At 42.2% G+C, this 19,387-nt stretch overlaps 2 protein-coding genes across 2 annotated transcripts; both read right to left on the bottom strand.

The window, feature by feature from the left end:
* Positions 1-10,883: 10,883 nt before the first annotated feature.
* Positions 10,884-12,893, bottom strand: LOC100751528 (tetratricopeptide repeat protein 30A2). The gene has a single exon (XM_027420132.2). The coding sequence runs from the start codon at positions 12,891-12,893 to the stop codon at positions 10,899-10,901; it is 1,995 nt and encodes a 664-aa protein (XP_027275933.1). The 3' UTR covers positions 10,884-10,898.
* Positions 12,894-14,655: 1,762 nt separating this feature from the next.
* Positions 14,656-16,641, bottom strand: LOC100751235 (tetratricopeptide repeat protein 30A1). The gene has a single exon (XM_027420131.2). The coding sequence runs from the start codon at positions 16,639-16,641 to the stop codon at positions 14,656-14,658; it is 1,986 nt and encodes a 661-aa protein (XP_027275932.1).
* Between the last annotated feature and the right edge of the window lie 2,746 nt (positions 16,642-19,387).

The following is a 19,387-nucleotide window of genomic DNA, read 5'->3' as shown; positions in this document are numbered from 1 at the left end:
GGCCTTGAACTAACAGAGATCTGTCTGCCTCTGGCTCTGGAATGCTGGGATAAAAGGTGTGTGCCACCACCACCCAGCCTCTATGGCTAACTGGTGTGGCTGCTGGATTTAAAGGTGTGTACCACATCTGCCTAGTCTCTATGGCTAGCTTGCACTCTGATCTACAGGCAAGCTTTCTTAGATCATAAACAAAAAATCACCACAGAAAACATCTCAAAATAAAACCAAAGCAACAACAAACCTGAAGAGTTGATCCACAGTCCATAAGGCTAAGGTTTCTTTATTCAGTTAAACACCAGCCAAGCGCAAGCCAAAGCGTGCTCAGAGCTCACAAGCTCTGAGACAGAGACAGAGGCTATTCACGTGTGTGCCATCCCTTAAGAATCCTTTCCGAGTTACCTTTAGACCTCCCCTGACCATGCCCTCACGGACGTGTCCCGGCACACCTGTCCGGGCTACTAGGAGGTGGGGCTCAGTGTCTCCCTACAATTCCCCTTTTAGTCTAAAAGAGGATCAAAACTTAATAGCATGGGGCTGGAGAGATGGCTCAGAGGTTAAGAGCACTGACTGCTCTTCCAGAGGTCCTGAGTTCAATTCCCAGTAACCACATGGTGGCTCACAACCATCTGTTATGAGATCTGGTGCCCTTTTCTAGTGTGCAGATATACATGGAAGCAGAATGTTTATATATAATAAATAAATAAAATATAAAAAAGAACTTAATAGCATAAAACAGCCCAAATTAACAATCATAAAGGTGAAATACAAGAAGATACAATAATCTGTTATTGCACATCCTAACTATGTCTATTCCAGCTAAGCCCTAAAGTCATGTGGAAAGGGTGTCTAACTTGAACACCTCCTTCCATTCCCAACTCTAAACAATAAGAAAGTTATTCCTAACTAGGCTTACACTACTCTTAAATCTGGTGAGGAACACTCAGGGGCCTTTGGCAAATACTCAGTAACAGATAAGAAACATTCAGTGAAGATTGTGACACTCCCACAAACACTCCCGAGAGATCCTGTGTTCTGTTCTCCTAAAGCAAGGATTCCTAAACTACAGTCACCCAGGAATCTCAGAGGTGCTCCTGTCAAAGCCAAGTACACTGTATATTGCCACTTATGAATTTTCCTCAAGAAAGTCATGATCCTAAGCAATAGCAGCCCCATCCTAAGCAAGCTTGCTGCAGTATATGTCACATTAAACCTGGCATTTTCGTGTGTGTGTGTGTGTGTGTGTGTGTGTGTGTGTGTGTGTGTGTGTGTGTGTATGTATGTGTGTGAAGGTGAATGTGCACACATGAGGTCCCTCCTTGCTCTTGTGTGTGACACACTTTAGATAGAACTCAGGTAACAGACTTCATGTTTCTGTTTTATGACTATAGCAGTCATAAAATCCTTTCATCATCATTATTATTATTATTATTAATTATTATTATTATTATTATTATTATTATTATTATTATTATTAGTGTGTGTGTGTGTGTGTGTGTGTGTGTGTGTGTGTGTGTATGTACAACTCTCCAGAATCAGTCCTCTACTTCCACTGTAGGCCCTGGGGTGTTGAACTCAGGTTTTAAGACTTGCACATCAAATGCTGTTACACACAGAACCATCTATCTCATTGGTTGTCTCTTGCTTTCTGAGCCTGGTCTTTCCTTATCTGCTGTCTTAAGGTCTCTCTTCATCCTGTTTCCACATTCTCAGGGTGCGTTGGGTTAATGTTCATATTTCCTTTACTCCAATGTGCTCAGAAAAAACTCTCCCTGGGCAGTATGCCTCAGTTCAAACTCAACTCAGGGAAACTGCATTGAAACCAACTGGCATTAGATGAGTAAAAATGACCTTTGAATCCCCACCGCTCCCTGGAACTTGGGGTTTGAAGTTGTTTTTCTATTTCATCCTTATCTCAGCTTTCTCTGAGGAATTGACACTTGAAAACGAACCATTATAAAAACATGTTTAATCCATTATTCCCTGCGGAGCAGAAGAGAGTTGGTTCCTGCTTGGTGACAGCAGCTATACCTGTGGGAGGGTAGAGATGAGAGAAGAGCTGTGCTTGGGAAGTCTTCTCTCTTGCTCAGCATTCCAGGGAAACTAACCCAAGCTTCATTTCTTCAGTGATAAAGATGACTGCTGTGCATTACTGCTGGATGCATGCACTCAATTTCCAGTTAGTTACAACCTACAGCCTGTTACCACCGTGAAACTCCAATTATTCACAGTCCAGTGTGTGGTTAAAGCTGCCCCACAAAAGGTCAGTGTGGAAACCTCTCATCATGTTGTGTGCTCTCTCTGCTTAACCTATTGTACCTTTTCTGTGAACCCCAATGAGCAGTTGAAGAAATAGCCTTTTGGGCACAACTGTAAAAATTAAAAACAACAAAACAAACAAACAAATATAAACCCCCTTGGGATCACAGTGCTCAGAAATATTTGCTTTAAAATGTACGTTTTATAATAATGAGCCCATGCATGAATTACAAGCTCTTCTTACAAAGGGAGAAATTCACTGATTAAATTTTCATTTGGTTATATTTGCACAGTACTTTAGAACACAGTGGTTTTGTTTGTTTATTTTGTGTTTTCCTAAAATAACACGATGATCCAGACATTGATGAAAACTAAAACTAAACTGCAGCATTGTGATTTTCCAAACCTTTCTACTCGGGAGAAAATAAAGCATGTTCAATCTTAACAACCGCTAATCCTAAAAAAGATGAATACAAAAGACTCTAGGCCCCACGGGGAGCAGTGGGTGCTCTGCGTTTACCGTAGCTCCCCAAAGAGGCTCTCGGTGATGGGAAGCAGATGGAGACCCCACTGAGAGGTGGGTTCCCACAGTGACTGTCACAGGCTGCACGGTGCTTTGGAAATGACACCAGCTAGGAGATCAGCAACTGAAATTTTAGATTTTTATACAAGTATGGCTTTGATGCGTGTGTGTGTGTGTGTGTGTGTGTGTGTGTGTGTGTGTGTGTGTGTGTAGGGGGCAAGATGGCAGTGGCGATGGATAAGTCTGTTTGAAAACAAACACTCTTTCCTGGAGATCATATGAGCAAATCAAATGACCCGACAAGGACCACCAGTTTTGAATTTGTATTTCTTGTGTCCTTCTTTTAGCCAGTGGATTAAGTCAACAGTTCAGATTAAGTTGGGATGGGTGAGTGGGTTGCCGCGCTGGGTGGGGTAAGTGTGATGCAGCTCTGCAGGGAATTGTCAGGAAGAGCTGAAGACTTTATCTTTCAGGAAATTTTCCTGTGACCAAGCTTCTCATTGGTAAGGGCCAAAGCTGAAATGACGCCTTAGGTAGATCAGCTTTTCTTTTCGAGAACGTTGAGTTGCTTCATTTCAACACGGAGGTTTACCGCACATGAATTAATGCTGCTGCTGTTTTCATTTCCATTCTATCATTTCTGAATTTGCCAGTAAAGGCTCACACCGATGTGGAGAAAATGCAGAATCTGCAGCAATGTTTCTGCATACAAGCCATGGGTAATACAGGTGTTAGGATTTATCTTGTGTTTTGACCAAAATAAGGTGAGAAAACTTAGATTTAGGGGTCGCTCATTTGAGTAGGTCAGTTCAATTTTCTTTCTTTCTTAAACATGTAATTTTTTAATTAATTCTTTGAGAATTTTGTATTCTTTGGAAGTTTGCATTTGGGGAGAGAGATGGGACTCAACTCCAAATATAGCATGGATGGGTAGAAATTTAGGGGAGTGGACCAAGGTAGAGGTCAGAGGGGTAATTACTAAGAGGAAACAATAGTGGGAAAGAGGATTTGGCTGAACTGAAGGATCGGGATTCCTTCTGAGGCAGGCCAAGGTAGTCAGACATCATGCAGGGATGGCTGGAGAGGATGGAAACAATTATGTGATGAAAATGATTAGACGTGGAAGAAGGGGGTTCTAGCTGAGTGAACTTATCAGAAATTGGATTTAAAACTTCATTAACCTTCGTTAAAGTTGAACAACACAGAAAGAAGCACAGCCATCCGAAGCACCAGGACTGCCTCAAAAGTTCCGAAGAGCCTAGAAAGAAAGACTAAGGTTAAAGAATAAAACTCTGTCCATGGTGCGTGTGGTCTGAATGCTTTACTAAACCAAAAACTCTGACTCAAGCAAATTTAAACAATGAGATAATTGATTCTGTTCTGTAAGACACTCAGAGGCTGATCTAGCCCCAGGGTGAGATTACAGTAACCACAGATATCACCAAGGACCCAAGGTTCTTTACATCTCCAGTATCTTCAGAGTATGGGTCTGACTTCTGTCCTGGTTATAAGATGGTGATAGAAGATTAAGATCCACAATGTTCAAATAAAGAAGAGGGACCCTCATATCTTCTATTTAATGGGTGAAGAGGTCTTTCCCACCAACTTCTAGGAGACTTCCTGGGTCTTAGTAAGGAATGGGTCAAATGCCTATTCCAAATAAATAAGGAAAAGGTGGATTATAATGTCTGGCTTGTATCAGCAGTTCTCAACCTTGGCTACATGTTGGAAGTTGAAGAAAATGTTACCTGACTTCCACCTCAGAAATTCTGCTTTAGCTGTTCTGAAAGGCAGTGTGGGGCAGAAGAGTTTTAATAGCTTCCCAGATCATTGTAATGTTCAGCCAGCTATCCTGAGAGCAAATAGATTAGACCCAATCAAGGTCTGAGATAGGGTGGGGAGTATGTACTAGGTCAGAAGTCACAGGAACCATTGAGTGTTGCTTGTCCCTGCAAAATGTAAAGAGATGTGCGAACATACAAATTATCACACAGGATTGTAATCTGGTTGGGAAGAATCCGTATTTACAAGGAAACAAAATGAATGTTGCTTGTCTTCAGAAATCAGACTGGAGTATTCAAAACCACTTGTAAGAAGGGTTCTAACAATGCATCTTTAGAATCGACTCCAACAGAGCATAATAAACTAACCAGTGATGACACAGGCAGAGGTGCTTAAAACACAGAAGGCATGGTAGGAGAATCTCTTCTTTTCTTGCCCAAAGTTAGAGATGAACCTCCCACGTGGAAAATGCCTCCTGAAATGGAAAGTCAAAGCTGAGGAAAACTTGTACAAACAAACCTTATTAAACTGCTATATTTCTAGTTTTTTTTTTAAATCACAATTGCTACTCTTTGTTCAAGCTGTGTAAAAGCACTTAGACCAGCTATTTCTTTGAGTCTTCATTTGTCCTATTAATCTGTTTGAAATCCATTCCAGTTGAAAACCCTGAGTGGGTAGAGAAAAGTTTTCCCTTCTCTACACTTAATGAGTCTCTAAAGAAAAGGGAATGAGTGTACTCACAAATTCTGAAAGCCTTCTTTAGGAAAATGTGTGTGTGTGTGTGTGTGTGTGTGTGTGTGTGTGTGTGTGTGTGTGTGTGTGTTGGTGTATGAACATGAGTGCAGTTGCTTCAAGAGATCAGAAGAGGGCACTGGGCCTCTGGGAACTGGGGTTACTAGTGGTTGTGAGCCACCTGTGATGAATGCCGGGAACTGAATTTGGGGCCTTTGCAAGAGCATGCCACCTTAATCACTGAGCTGTCTCCCCAGCATCAAGGAAGCCTTCTAAAGAAGAAGGAGTTTCTGATATTTAATCTCAGCATTTAGCAGCTTGAGAATTCTTCAGATTCCTTCTATGAAAGCCAAAGATTGCTGAAGAACTCTGAAAAGCATGCTAATTAAGAAACATGTTAAGAGGTTTTAACTGGTTTTAAAGATGTACACAAATGGATTGGAATACTCCCTATAGAATGCCTTAAGAACTCAGTTCTCAGCTACACATTAGAATCACCTGGGCAGTCTTAAAAATTGACCCCTCAGCAAGGTGTGGTGGTGCACACCTTTAACCCCAGCACTTGGAAGGCAGCCGCTGGAGGATCTCCATGAGTGCAACGCCAAGGCCAGTTCCAGGACTACACAGAGAAAACCTGTCTCAAAAAATAAAATAAAATAAAATAAAATTGACCCCCTCTTTCCATTCTCATCTCTATAACCTGAAACATAATCATCAAATTGAGGTTCTGGGAATCTCTATACGTTTAGTTTACCAGTTGGTTCTGATGTGGAAGCCAAGGATTAATAGACAAGAGTATGTGTGTATGGGAGCGTGCAAATACCAGGAAACCTGTCTTTAGCCTTGTTCCTGGTTTGTGCCTAAGAACCCGCCCCCCCCACCACACAAAGATAAATCCAGCAACCATCATCCTGAAAAAGGGTGGACATTGAAGAGCTTGACTTAAATGAGTTTTGCAGGTGAAAGTGAAGCTTTACAGAGCCCTGTACTTCCCCAGTGACACCATAAACACTGTGGAAACAGCTAGCCTTCTGCTGTCTGTTCCATTCCATTCACCCTTCCTCTTTTCCTGCCCCTCTCACCTCCTTCTTAGAAACTAACAGGGTTATCATGTACACTGCAAAGAGCAGTGTGGTCAGTCAAGCACTCAAAGAGTTCAAGGTCTCTGCTCCCCTGAGTGCCTCCCAGCCTGTGCACTTGAGGTGCCGGGTGTGAACCTCCTGACAGCTGTGTGTACACGTTTGGTGGCAGGGAACTGTGATGAAAATCACCAACTTGAGGATCATAAAAAGTGGTTTTTAAGGAAAGAGGTAAGACTAGCAATTTAGCTCAGTGGAAGGATGCTAAACTCACTGGGTTTGGTCCCCAGAACTGGGTGGAATAAAAGAAATAAAAGAGATCACAAAAGGAGGTGATAAGGCTGTACTGTAGCTAGCTTCATACCCTCCACCCTCAAGAGCCATTAAGCATACTTTTGGCAAGTGCAGTATAATCTAGATTGGCTCAGGAATGTATGCATAAGTGCATATTGAATCTTTTTTATTAGACCACCAGTTACATAGTCAGCAAGTGGACATAGTGGAAGTCATAGCTCTGGCAAAGAAATAGTAGGTATTGATAGAATAATCTGAAGGAAGAAATATGTGAAGGGAAAAATGCTATCATGGAGAGAACCTAAAAATTAAGCCAGAAGCCCCACGTTTTCATTCTCATTTCTTACTATTGGCTCTCTTGTTTATCTCTGAGACTCAGTTGTATGAATGAAGAAGTGAGCAAGTCCAAGGCCTCTTTGTTCTGGCTTTGCCATTAAATACCTCCCACGTGTTGACTTAATATCAAATTTGTAAGCAAAAAGATATATTTAGGTCTTACCTGTGAATATTGTAAAAGATCACATGAATGGTCCCCCAGTTTATGTTTCCCATGATCCTTTGCACAATGTTTTGATACTTTTGCCAACCATCCCATCACCCACCCTATGTACAATTATCAGGGAGTTTCTCTAGTCTTTGAAGCTGCCTACAACATCCCAAGCAGATAATGTAGTTCTTTGTTCCCTTGTGTCCTTTCAAGAACAGTTTATTAACAATGACTCAGCATGAGAGTAAAAATTCCAGAAACAAAAGTGCTGTATTAACTGCAGAGGGAGTTTTGTCTTTTCTAGGACGCACATGCACAATACTGGCATGTGCCTGTGGCATTGTTTTGCAACTAGGGTTTCCAGCAAACTGTCTTTGGAGGGTTTCTTTTCTTAGTGTTAGGGTGTGTCTGCCTCTTGCTATACCATGTCCTGGCTTAAACATGGAATGATGGCTTATATTCTCTACAGCCTATAGTCTTTTTGTATGTGAAGGACATTAGTTATAGGATAAGGCTTTGGAGAATCAGGGTTTGTGTATGTTTTAGTACAAATCCTGAACAGAAAGCTCAATAACCAGTAACTTATTGCTAAATTTTAACATTTTAAGGGCTTGGGGGTACTTTTCAAAAAATAGCAGTTGTCATGATTGCTGGTGGAACTTTTACTCCCATTTCCCTTTTCTTAGCCACGTATATCTTATAAAATAATTAAAAAACAAAAGACTGGTGGAGGCTATCTGTTGTGTCTTGCAAGTGTCCTGTTTGCATAGCACACTTTTAGCCATTCATTTTTTTTTTTTGAGCTAATTTATCTAGCCACTATGGTGCATTTAATTCTAGAGCATGAAAATTTCACTTTGGGGCCAGAGTGTGGACTCTTTATACTTGTTCACCGAATCATAGTTACAGCCAGGTTATTGACAAGGCCTACTTTAGCCACAGATTCTTCTTTCATGCTACAAACGCACATCTGTTTCCCCAGTAATTTTCATTATGAAGCTTATTCCTCCAAATTCTGATCATTTTTCCTTATGAAGATGATTCCAATTCAAATATATTGTGATGCTACAACAAGGACTTCAGTCTGTGGTGCATCAATCTGAGACCAAGTCCAAGGGGGTTGATTTATTCAAACAGCCATATAACCTCGACTAATAGCAGATTCAAGTCTAGCCATCCTGCAGAGGCTTGTGCCCCGAGACAATAGTAAATACTCTATGGATAATGAATTAATCATATTCTGGCTGATGTCTGGTTCTTGTGTTTCACTGCAAGGTTTTTATGGATACAGAAGGGCAAATATCCTCTAGATTTTATTATATGTAGTCTGTGTTGCCACAGAGCATTTCAAATCTAAAAAGTCTGCACATTTAAAGCTGTTGCTGTTTTCTTACCAGCACCAAAGTGTATGAAAGGAAAAGATGGGGATCACTGCAAATATGAAGTTCCCTGTGCTCCACCATCATATGAGATTGTTTTTTGGTGAATCTTCTTAAAGTAACTTTTTCTCTAAAAATGTTACAATTTACAAAAATGCATGGTTAAAGAACTTTAAGTGTCACCTTGGAACCAGAAAGTTCAGCTGCCCAGCTCCTACTGCTAAAGGCCAGTGTGCATGCTTTGCACCTGGCTGAGCTTTGAGCTGCTATCAGGACAGTGTCCCCGATAATTGACAAACAGAAGATAAACTAGGAAACGGAGGCTGGTAAGGAAGATAGAATTTTCATTTATCATGTGGTACATTCTGCAGCAGTAAACATCACTATCTCCTAAATAAATCTTTGAAAGCAGGAAAAGCACTGTGTGAGAAAGCTTTATGAACGGAGACGGTCCTCCTGCTGTGTAGGTGACTGTGTCCTTTGGGTGAGCCTGCACGCCCTTTCTTTGTATTAAATAAAATGAGAGTGTAAGGACTGATGATCTGATTTGGTGAGCTGGTTACAGAAATGGCACTGGCATCTGTTACTTCCTCTCTGCGATCTGTTAATGGCAGAGCACTTGATTAACTGCTGAGATGTAGACATGAAGGGGATCCAAGGTGGGCTGTGAAGTGTATCACACAGCTAAATCTCTATTACATCTTCACTTCACCTGCTTCTCTATTTCCAGGTATCTGGCAGCTGGGGGAGGGGGCTCACTCAGGGGCAGGAAAGGCTTCATTTTTATTTCAAGAACAATTGTGTGTTTGTGCATGTGTCGATATGCACATTTTAATAGCCCATCAAAAATGCTGAAGAAAAAGGTAGTTTATCATTTTTCAGGACTAATTAAGAATAAATATCTCCTTTCCCATTATTGGATCAACTGAAAAGGGAAATGAAGGAAATTTTATTATTTCTAATATCAACACAACACATAGTTTATGCACAATGGTAGCAGAAAGAGGGACTGCCTTGTGTACATTCACAGCTAGAGTTGTAAGCAAAAACACCAGGTAAAAAGAAAGACTTCAGTCTTTTTTAGTAATCAGTAAGTAATAACATTCCTCTTAATGGTAAACATTTTCTGTAAACCAAGTACTAGAACACATTAATTTGAGATGCAGTCACGTATTTCATTTTGACCAGGCTCATCATTCCAGGTTATAAAAGAAGGCAAGCTTCCTTTGCATGGATTTTACTGAAGTAGATACTATTGCCGGAAGTAATTGGAGAAAGGGTCTAGTAGCTGAAAGGGTTGTAAGACTCCGAGGAGTAAGAATTGTTTAAGACCCACAGACTGAAGAGAGCCTGCAAATTAACACTTAATTGTTTTCATTTTCTGTTCAACACTTCTCTCTAAACTAAAAACATTACAGATTCTAAACTTGAGCTTCCAATGTGGCTCAGCGGGTAAAAGTGCTTGCTGGCTGGGTAAGCCTGATGAGTTCAATCTGTGAGACTCATGGCAGAAAGGGGAAACTTCCCAAAAGTTGTTCATCACAGCACCCACAGGCCTACACACACACACACACACACACACACACACACCATTTTAAAAAACTTCCACACTTAGTATATGTAAACATTTATGGGGTGCAGTCAACTATGGAAAATCCAAAGCAGAAAGAAATGATGAAATGTTGATTATAAAACATAAGAACTAACTAACCAAGCACATCATGGAAGAAAAATGGAACCTGTGACTAAAAATAACCAGAAAAGACCCTAGGAAAATGATTGTTATTTAGTACTTGTACTTTCAAAAAGACTTAGCCTGGGCCCACACTAGACTTTGATTTTTGATGGGGTCCAGAAAGTTAAGGAACTCAAACAACAGCTAACAGAAAGACCCCAAACAAGACCAACCAACCAACAAATAAACCAAGAAATAAAAAACCTGGAGGCAGATGGCTAAGAATTAGATTTATTGGGCATCACAATCTACCAAAAGAACAAAGTCTGCCTTCCATTTCTCTTTGCTGATGGAGAGATGGTTTGCTGTGATCTAGCAACTAGGTCTACAAGGTAGTCACATCAGACTGTACAGTAGTAACTGATGGAGGTTAAGTCCCTTTCCAGCCCAAAGTCAAAACACTAAGTTCTGTGAGTGTTCCTGCCTCAGCAGGGATGCTGCTGCAGCAACTGTGGACTGTGTCTAGTAGCAAGAATGTGGTAGCCTATATTATACAGTGAGTACAGGGATACAAAGGCTGTTACAGTTTTAAGTATACAGAGTCAAATCTGAAATAAGTATAAAAATACAGAGGAAAACAAAAAGAGTAAAAAACAGATTAGAAAAAGTCTAATGACCTTTTCAGAAATAACTACATGTTCCACCCTATGATCTCATAAATCAAAGCTTTCAGCTGTCTGGACTCATACGTGACTGTATTCTTCCCAGTGTGCATCCTCTCTTCCTCCAAGGGCTGTTCTATGACAGCAGGGATGTTTCTGCCAAAAATTTCACAGTGCTCTAGGAACTGGACACATTCCTGAATGACAGTGTCCCTCAGCATGATTGTATGCTTTGACATGTTTTCTAGCAAGGACAGGAAGCATCGTTTGGCATAATACCACGTGTCAGTTCCCAGCTTCTTATGGTAAGGCTCCAGGCTTTTGATAACCCGAGAGATGCCAAAGTCATAGTTTCCTTTGGCACAATAAAGTGTTCCTATCACCAGATTCACAATGCAAAGGTGGTAGATTTTCTTGTCTGGATCACCATACGAGAGTTGTTCTTCCTCCTTTTCAATCTTCCTCATCAGCTCCTCAGCTTCCTCGTTTTGACTTGTCATAATATAGGAGACACAGAGGTTGGCTAACACAATAGCGCTGACACTCAAGATGTTATCATAGTTCTTCTTGACGATGGGCTCATAGAAGCCAATGGCCTCCTTGTATTTGTTCTCCTGCATGAAGAGAACATGAGCCACATTCAGCTTCCACACGTCATGGTCATTACAGAATTCCACAGATTTGCGGAAGATCTTCTCCACCATGGGGTAGTTTTCAAGATTCCAGTAGATCTTGGCCTGGGCCATCAACACAGGAATATACTTCTCAAGAGTTTCATCATACTCATTCACAGCCTTTATGACAACTTCATCGTCTCTGTTGTGTCTTGCTTCCTGAACTTGCTTAGTGAGTCTCCTGAGCTGCTCAGTCAGCATTCCTGCCAGACCATCAAGCTTTATGAAAGCCTCTTCAGGAGCTGTCTGGCAAGTGATCATGGCATCCAAGAAGTCATAGAGATAGGGTGTGAGGAACTTGTAAGTCAAGTGGGCATTTTCTGCCAGGACATCAGCTGCCAGATCAAAATACTCATATTTACAGTAGAGCAGTAACAGGTTGCCAAAGGTCTCTGGGGGAAAGGGGTTCTGCTGGAGCAGAAACTGGAGCTTTTCAAAGCCCTCTGTAGGCCTGGCATCCATGTTCATCAGAGCCTGGTTGTGCAGGGTCACAGGGTCCAACTCTTCCTCTGCCCTGGGTGGCATGTCAGTGAGGGCTTCCTGAGCTGCCTCATAGTTTCTCAGTTGGTACTCTATGGCTGCCTTGAGGTTGAAAGCTTCAACTAGAGCAGTCTGGTGAAGGACTACGGTGTTGCCCACACTGCGAACATCAATGCCTTCAGTGGTCATGCCCACACCTAGCTCTGGGTGCTGACGGATGCCACGCTCAATTATATTGGCGATATGCTTTAGAGCAGGAGCATAGTGCCTGTTGCTATAACAAGCTAACGCCAGGTTGTAAGATACATCAGGCTGGTAGCCAGATGCCTGCAAGGCTGCAAAGAACTTGGAACAGGCAGCTTCATAGTGTCCCTCCTTGTAGAGTAGACAACCCATGTTAACCAAACCATCTGGGTCATTCTCCCCTCCACTGTCTTCTCCAGCTTCCCCACTGAGCAACTGTTCCACCAGGCTCCTGGCTCCTGGCAGGTCGCCCTCACTGTACTTGATAGCAGCTTGGAGACGAAGGACCCGGCTATAGTAGGTGGGGTTGTCCAGAAGGAAGGCGACCCGTGTGGCCTCTGGATACAGGCAGGCCTTGTACAACGCCTGGGCCTGATACAGGCGGTACTGCTCGAGTTCAGGGTGCATCTGGCTCAGTTGCTCATAGCACTCTGCAGCGAGCTCGAACTCCTGCAGGCGGTAGTAGCAGTAGGCCAGCAGCGACAGCCCGGCGCGGCTCCGGGGACTCCTCTGCAGCTCGGCGCCCAGCAGCTGCACCGCCTCTGAGTAGCGGGAGTCGCGGATGAGCCGGTACACCACAGCCGTGAACTCACCGTCGGGGATCTGTGAGCCGCTCAGTCCCGCCATAACTGTCAAGACTGGTGGGTGCACTCGTTCCCAGGACAACAAGCTAACGGAAACGGAAGCCCGGAGAAGTTTCTTAACGTATCCCGGAAGTTGTTTTGCAACAGAAGGAAACCGCTGGTGTTGAAAAGACTGTGACTGTTTCTTGCACTTAACGCAAACAGAGAAGTTCTCGAACATAAGGCAGCATTTTAATATTCCTCTGTGTTTCTTTCAGATATGAAATCATCACATCTAGGGCGAACAGGTACAGGTCAAATGATACTGTAAAAGTGCAATAAATTAGGAAAAAAACCTTTAGTCTATTCTGACGCACTTGCTAGTATTTCTCTACCTGAAGACATCATTGTGTGTGTGTGTGTGAATGTGTATAGTATATGCCATGGCTCATATATAATATATATGTAACTCCTGTATACATAGGACTCATCCCTTCTTGAGGAAAAAAAAAAAAGTACTTCATTATAGAAACAATCTTTACCTTTCAGTAGAAAGCTGTTGCATCATGAAGATTGTCAAAGCCTAACTTTTCTGATGTTCTTTAAGACAGACTGATGTTATTGAGAACAAAAGAGTAATAGGGCTGGGGAAAACAAGGATGAAGACTTTTTTGTTTATAGGAAATGGAATGCATGAGAACAATGAGTAGCAAACATCATGGGATTCCCTTGAGAGCTCACTGGGAAGACTATGGCCATGAAACTGGTAAAACAAGTAAAAAAAATAGTGCAGGATAGTTTCGATATGATTTAAAATTATATAAGTATAATTTCATATATCAATATTTACATACCATCAATTTCAGAAGAGACTTGGTAATAATAACAGAATGAAGTAAATTTCTCTTTCTCAAGATGGTATAAGGAAACCCAGCTTTGTCTTCTAATTTGCTTTATAAGTATAGGAATTAAATATTGACTTTTTAAAATATTTATTTATTATGTATACAGTGTTCTGTCTGCATGTATGCCTGCAGGCCAGAAGAGGGCACCAGATCTCGTCATGTGGTTGCTGGGAATTGAACTCAGGACCCCTGGAAGAGCCATCAGTGCTCTTAACCTCTGAGCCATGTCTCCAGCCCAAATATTGACTTTTAAAATAACTGGTATTATCAATCGTTGCTAAAGTTCAATCATGAACAGTAAAAATATCAGATATCTGGCAATTATTTTATTGTCTTCAAATCACAGAACTACACTTTTACTTAGGAAGAAAATTTCACCATGAATTGTGCACATTCTAAGAAAAACCACTAAGACCATGAAAACTTTTCTAAAACATTCTCTCTAAAGCAAAAACACACTCCCTAGAACTCCACAAAACAAACTTTAAAATCTAAAGTATGCAAAACTTCTACATTACAAATAGAGTAAACTGAAGTGGAACAAGTATTCCCCGATATTATTTCCAAAGTCCAAATGTACAATAAGTAACTAAGGTCCAGGGACGACACATGCTCTCCATGGATGTAAAGTTCTTCACAGACACAATAAAGTACAAAGTGCACCAAAAATGAAAGTATGCAGACATGATAAGCTCCATTAGATGGTACTTCCTCCATTCAGTTCTGAAAGTTGAAATACATGCTTCTGAACTCTTCATTTGGTGATGGTTTTCATCAGGAAAAGCTATATCCAATTGAATATGCATTTAAGGTAAACGATGTACAACATGTAAAAAGTGGGGAGATGCTAAAGCTTAGAGATAAAACACAATGCCAAGATAACAAAGATTTAAAAAAAATAAAAGTCATTAACAGGAATTACTACATATTCCACCCTATGATCTCATAAATCAAAGCTTTCAGCTGTCTGGACTCATAAGTGACTGTATTCTTCCCAGTGTGCATCCTCTCTTCCTCCAAGGGCTGTTCTATGACAGCAGGGATGTTTCTGCCAAAAAATTCACAGTGCTCTAGGAACTGGACACATTCTTCAATGACAGTGTCACAAAGCACAATCATGTGCTTTGACATGTTTTCTAGCAAGGACAGGAAGCATCGTTTGGCATAATACCACGTGTCAGTTCCCAGCTTCTTATGGTAAGGCTCCAGGCTTTTGATAACCCGAGAGATGCCAAAGTCATAGTTTCCTTTGGCACAATAAAGTGTTCCTATCACCAGATTCACAATGCAAAGGTGGTAGATTTTCTTGTCTGGATCACCATACGAGAGTTGTTCTTCCTCCTTTTCAATCTTCCTCATCAGCTCCTCAGCTTCCTCGTTTTGACTTGTCATAATATAGGAGACACAGAGGTTGGCTAACACAATAGCGCTGACACTCAAGATGTTATCATAGTTCTTCTTGACGATGGGCTCATAGAAGCCAATGGCCTCCTTGTATTTGTTCTCCTGCATGAAGAGAACATGAGCCACATTCAGCTTCCACACGTCATGGTCATTACAGAATTCCACAGATTTGCGGAAGATCTTCTCCACCATGGAGTAGTTTTCAAGATTCCAGTAGATCTTGGCCTGGGCCATCAACACAGGAATATACTTCTCAAGAGTTTCATCATACTCATTCACAACCTTTTTAATAATTTCATCGTCTCTGCTGTATCTTGCTTCCTGAACTTGCTTAGTGAGTCTCCTGAGCTGCTCAGTCAGCATTCCTGCCAGACCATCAAGCTTTATGAAAGCCTCTTCAGGAGCTGTCTGGCAAGTGATCATGGCATCCAAGAAGTCATAGAGATAGGGTGTGAGGAACTTGTAAGTCAAGTGGGCATTTTCTGCCAGGACATCAGCTGCCAGATCAAAATACTCATATTTACAGTAGAGTAGCAACAGGTTGCCAAAGGTCTCTGGGGGAAAGGGGTTCTGCTGGAGCAGAAACTGGAGCTTTTCAAAGCCCTCTGTAGGCCTGGCATCCATGTTCATCAGAGCCTGGTTGTGCAGGGTCACAGGGTCCAACTCTTCCTCTGCCCTGGGTGGCATGTCAGTGAGGGTTTCTTGGGCTACCTCAAAGTTTCTCAGTTGGTATTCTATGGCTGCCTTGAGGTTGAAGGCTTCAACTAGAGCAGTCTGGTGAAGGACTGTGGTGTTGCCCACACTGCGAATATCAATGCCTTCAGTGGTCAAGCCCACACCTAGCTCTGGGTGCTGACGGATGCCATGCTCAATTATATCAGCGATATGCTTTAGAGCAGGGGCATACTGCCGACTGCTGTAATATGCCAAAGCCAGGTTGTAGGAAAGGTCAGGCTGGTAGCCAGAAGCCTGCAGGGCCGCTAAGAACTTGGAACAGGCAGCTTCATAGTGTCCCTCCTTGTAGAGAAGACAACCCAGGTTAACCATACTATCTGGGTCATTTTCCCTTTCACTGTCTTCTCCACACAATAGCTGTTCCACCAGGCTCCTGGCTCCTGGCAGGTCGCCCTCACTGTACTTGATAGCAGCTTGGAGACGAAGGACTCGCGTCTGATAGGTGGGGTTATCCACGAGAAAGGAGACCCGCGTGGCCTCTGGATACAGGCAGGCCTTGTACAGCGCCTGGGCCTGGTACAGGCGGTACTGCTCGAGTTCAGGGTGCATCTGGCTCAGTTGCTCATAGCACTCTGCAGCGAGCTCGAACTCCTGCAGGCGGTAGTAGCAGTAGGCCAGCAGCGACAGCCCGGCGCGGCTCCGGGGACTCCTCTGCAGCTCGGCGCCCAGCAGCTGCGCCGCCTCTGAGTAGCGGGAGTCGCGGACGAGCCGGTACACCACAGCCGTGAACTCACCGTCGGGGACTTTAGAGCTGCTTTGCCACGCCATAGCCGCCAAAAGTACCGCGTGCTAGTTTCCAAGGCAACTAGGTAACCGGAAAAGGAAGTTTATGGGGCGGGTGTCGCAGTGCGGTAGGATAATCCGTTAGGCTCACAAGTGAACCATAAACATAATCCTTGAATTTTCGTTATGTATTATAAGAGTTCAAACTGAGTAGAAACAGAAGTCAGCGAGGGAATAGCTTCCATCAATCCAGATATATAAATTCTTGTTTTCTCCTGCATGCACCATTGTTACTTCCCTATGGGCCGAAGCCGCTTTGCATTCTGGGAATTGTAGTCTCATTTCAAGACGTCATAACCCTGTGTACTTTTGGAGTGATCTGACTCCTTTATATGTATTTTTAGTTCGCTTGTGTATTCGAATAGGAAAACATATATAAAGTCATTTAGTCCTGTAATGAGAGGTTTATACTCCCCCTACTCGTTAAAATGGAGTGTTGCTTGCTGTCTAGGTAGGTGTTACTACCGCTCTGTGGAATGACGGGCCTGTGTAGGGTCTATACCTGAGTTGTTTTGTTGTTTTTGAGGCATATACACTGTTTTGTGGCAATGATTATTTTTTTGTCTTGCATACCATGAAATCCCCTAGAATTATGACTTTTTGCTGACCTAAGTGCATACTGCTTAGCAGAACCACACGGTGACCACGTATTTTGTACCAACTAGAAGATGATCTATAATGGTGCTTTTGGTTTTGAAAGTCAGTTTATTGAGAACTTAGCAAGTAAAGGAATAAATAGGATGTAGCACAGACATCGGATAGATAATTCAATATAATGAAATTGGGGCTTATAGATACTTAGTTGAAATCACCTAGGGAAGCCCATTGAGGAGGCTAGCTGGAATTCCCAGTGAGCATCCCACGCAGAGCAGAGTATCTTGTTGGGTAGCTATTCCAAGTAAAATAACAAGTACCATGGAGCAGATACATAAGAGCATCAAATCAGGCCTTTCCAAGTATCTCCCAGAAATGACTACAACAAACCTTTTGAAAGAGTCATACTTAAATGCCTGACCCAGAGTTCCGGGAAGAAGAACCTTCCATCACCCGCATTGAGCTTACATCTTGATTTCCAAGTTGGAGGCCGAGAGTCTGACGCTGGGATGGTGGGAATCTTGTGAAAACTCAAAGCCCATCTCCAGGGACATATCTGTTCTAACACTTTCCTAAACAGTTCCATCGACTGGTAACCAAGTATTTAAACACGTGAGCCTATGAAGGACATTTTTAGGTTCCATAGGAAGCAGCAGTGGCAAATACTTCAATACACCCGTTTCCGATCGTTTATAAAGGACTACCAATGCGTATGGGGAAAGATAACTTTTAAAAATAGAAACAACCAAATAAATTGGTGTGGGCAGTAGACCTCAGACTTCCATGCCTCAACTTCAGCTTCAGATGTACAATGACCAGTGGGGGCTGCACATCTCCTCGTTACCCAGTATCACCAGGAAAAGACTTGAGTAGGTGTACAATTGCTCATATCACAGAATGACTGGCTTCTTGAACTTTTTCATCCTTCACTCTTGCTGAGAATTAGCAGCTGTGTGACTTCTTGGATGCCATCAGACAAGGAACATTTAATGAAATCAACAAAAGGAAGGAACAAATTGTACCCATTTCATATGTCATGGAGTGGGTCTTTGGCACACCAAAGATCTCCACAGAAAGCAGCTAAGGAGTAGCTTCTGAATACCCACTCTGAGCTTTCTTTTACCCTGATTCCTAGTGTATCCTCTTAGGTGAAGACTGGGGTGGGATGGATGTGACCTCTGATGCTCTAATCTTAAGGAATACAATGTATCTTCTCCTTTACAACTGCTGGCCTGCCGGGCATTTGTTCTTTGGAAACTGATACTCAATATTTAAAAATCTTTATGCATAGACTGTTATCTTGGATAAGCTGGCATTAAATTGAGTAACCATGGAAATAAGAAATGACCTCCTATCCCATCTCTGTTTGCAAAGCTGCACTAACCCATTATGAAACCATCCACCTTCAGATGACTTTCTAAAACCCACAGAAAAAAATGAAACTACTGTCGGCTTTCCCCCAAATTTCTTGGCTACATACAGGGGTCATCTGGGTTTCTCCTCTCTGTGTTGGTGCCTGTCTGTGAGCATGGCAGCTGAAGTGCACAGGCAGGCGGACACTCTGTGTCTTCCTCCTTATTTCATGGGAAGCTGCTCCAGTGGCCTGGCTTGAAAAGAGCAGGGCATTTGGCCTAGACAGATGGAGGACAGGGTCATTTTCAAATGCAATGAGTACACCAATCCCACTGTGAAGTTGGCATGACCATAACCACTGCTGTGAGAGGCTGGCTTTTATTTGGTCTCTGATAGGCAGTTGGGGAATAGTTTCATTGTTTTTTTGGATGGGAGAGTGAAAGGAGGTCCTTTAGTTAATGATGGAAAACCTGGAAAGCAAAACTTTGTAGAAGATTATGAAGTATAAAAGATAATTTTTTTGTTTGTTTGTTTACAATAGGGTCTTGAAAAGCCAATGCTATCCTCAGCAAGAGGACATGTAGTGGCATTTATAAAGTGGGCTAGATATGAGTAGAAAGGAGTTAATGATTGGCAGACTAAGACATGATTACCAGGAAGAGCTCAATTTAGGCAAAAAATATATATGTATCAGAGCTAAAAGCAGGTTTAGGATTCTTCAGTTCTTCCAGCCAAAATACAAAATGATCAAATGTATGATGTATTGAATGTTCTCTTTTACAAC

The sequence above is a fragment of the Cricetulus griseus genome, chromosome 6 (genome assembly GCF_003668045.3).
Source record: "Cricetulus griseus strain 17A/GY chromosome 6, alternate assembly CriGri-PICRH-1.0, whole genome shotgun sequence".
NCBI classification, from domain to species: domain Eukaryota; kingdom Metazoa; phylum Chordata; class Mammalia; order Rodentia; family Cricetidae; genus Cricetulus; species Cricetulus griseus.
This window is presented reverse-complemented; position numbering and strand designations above follow the sequence as displayed.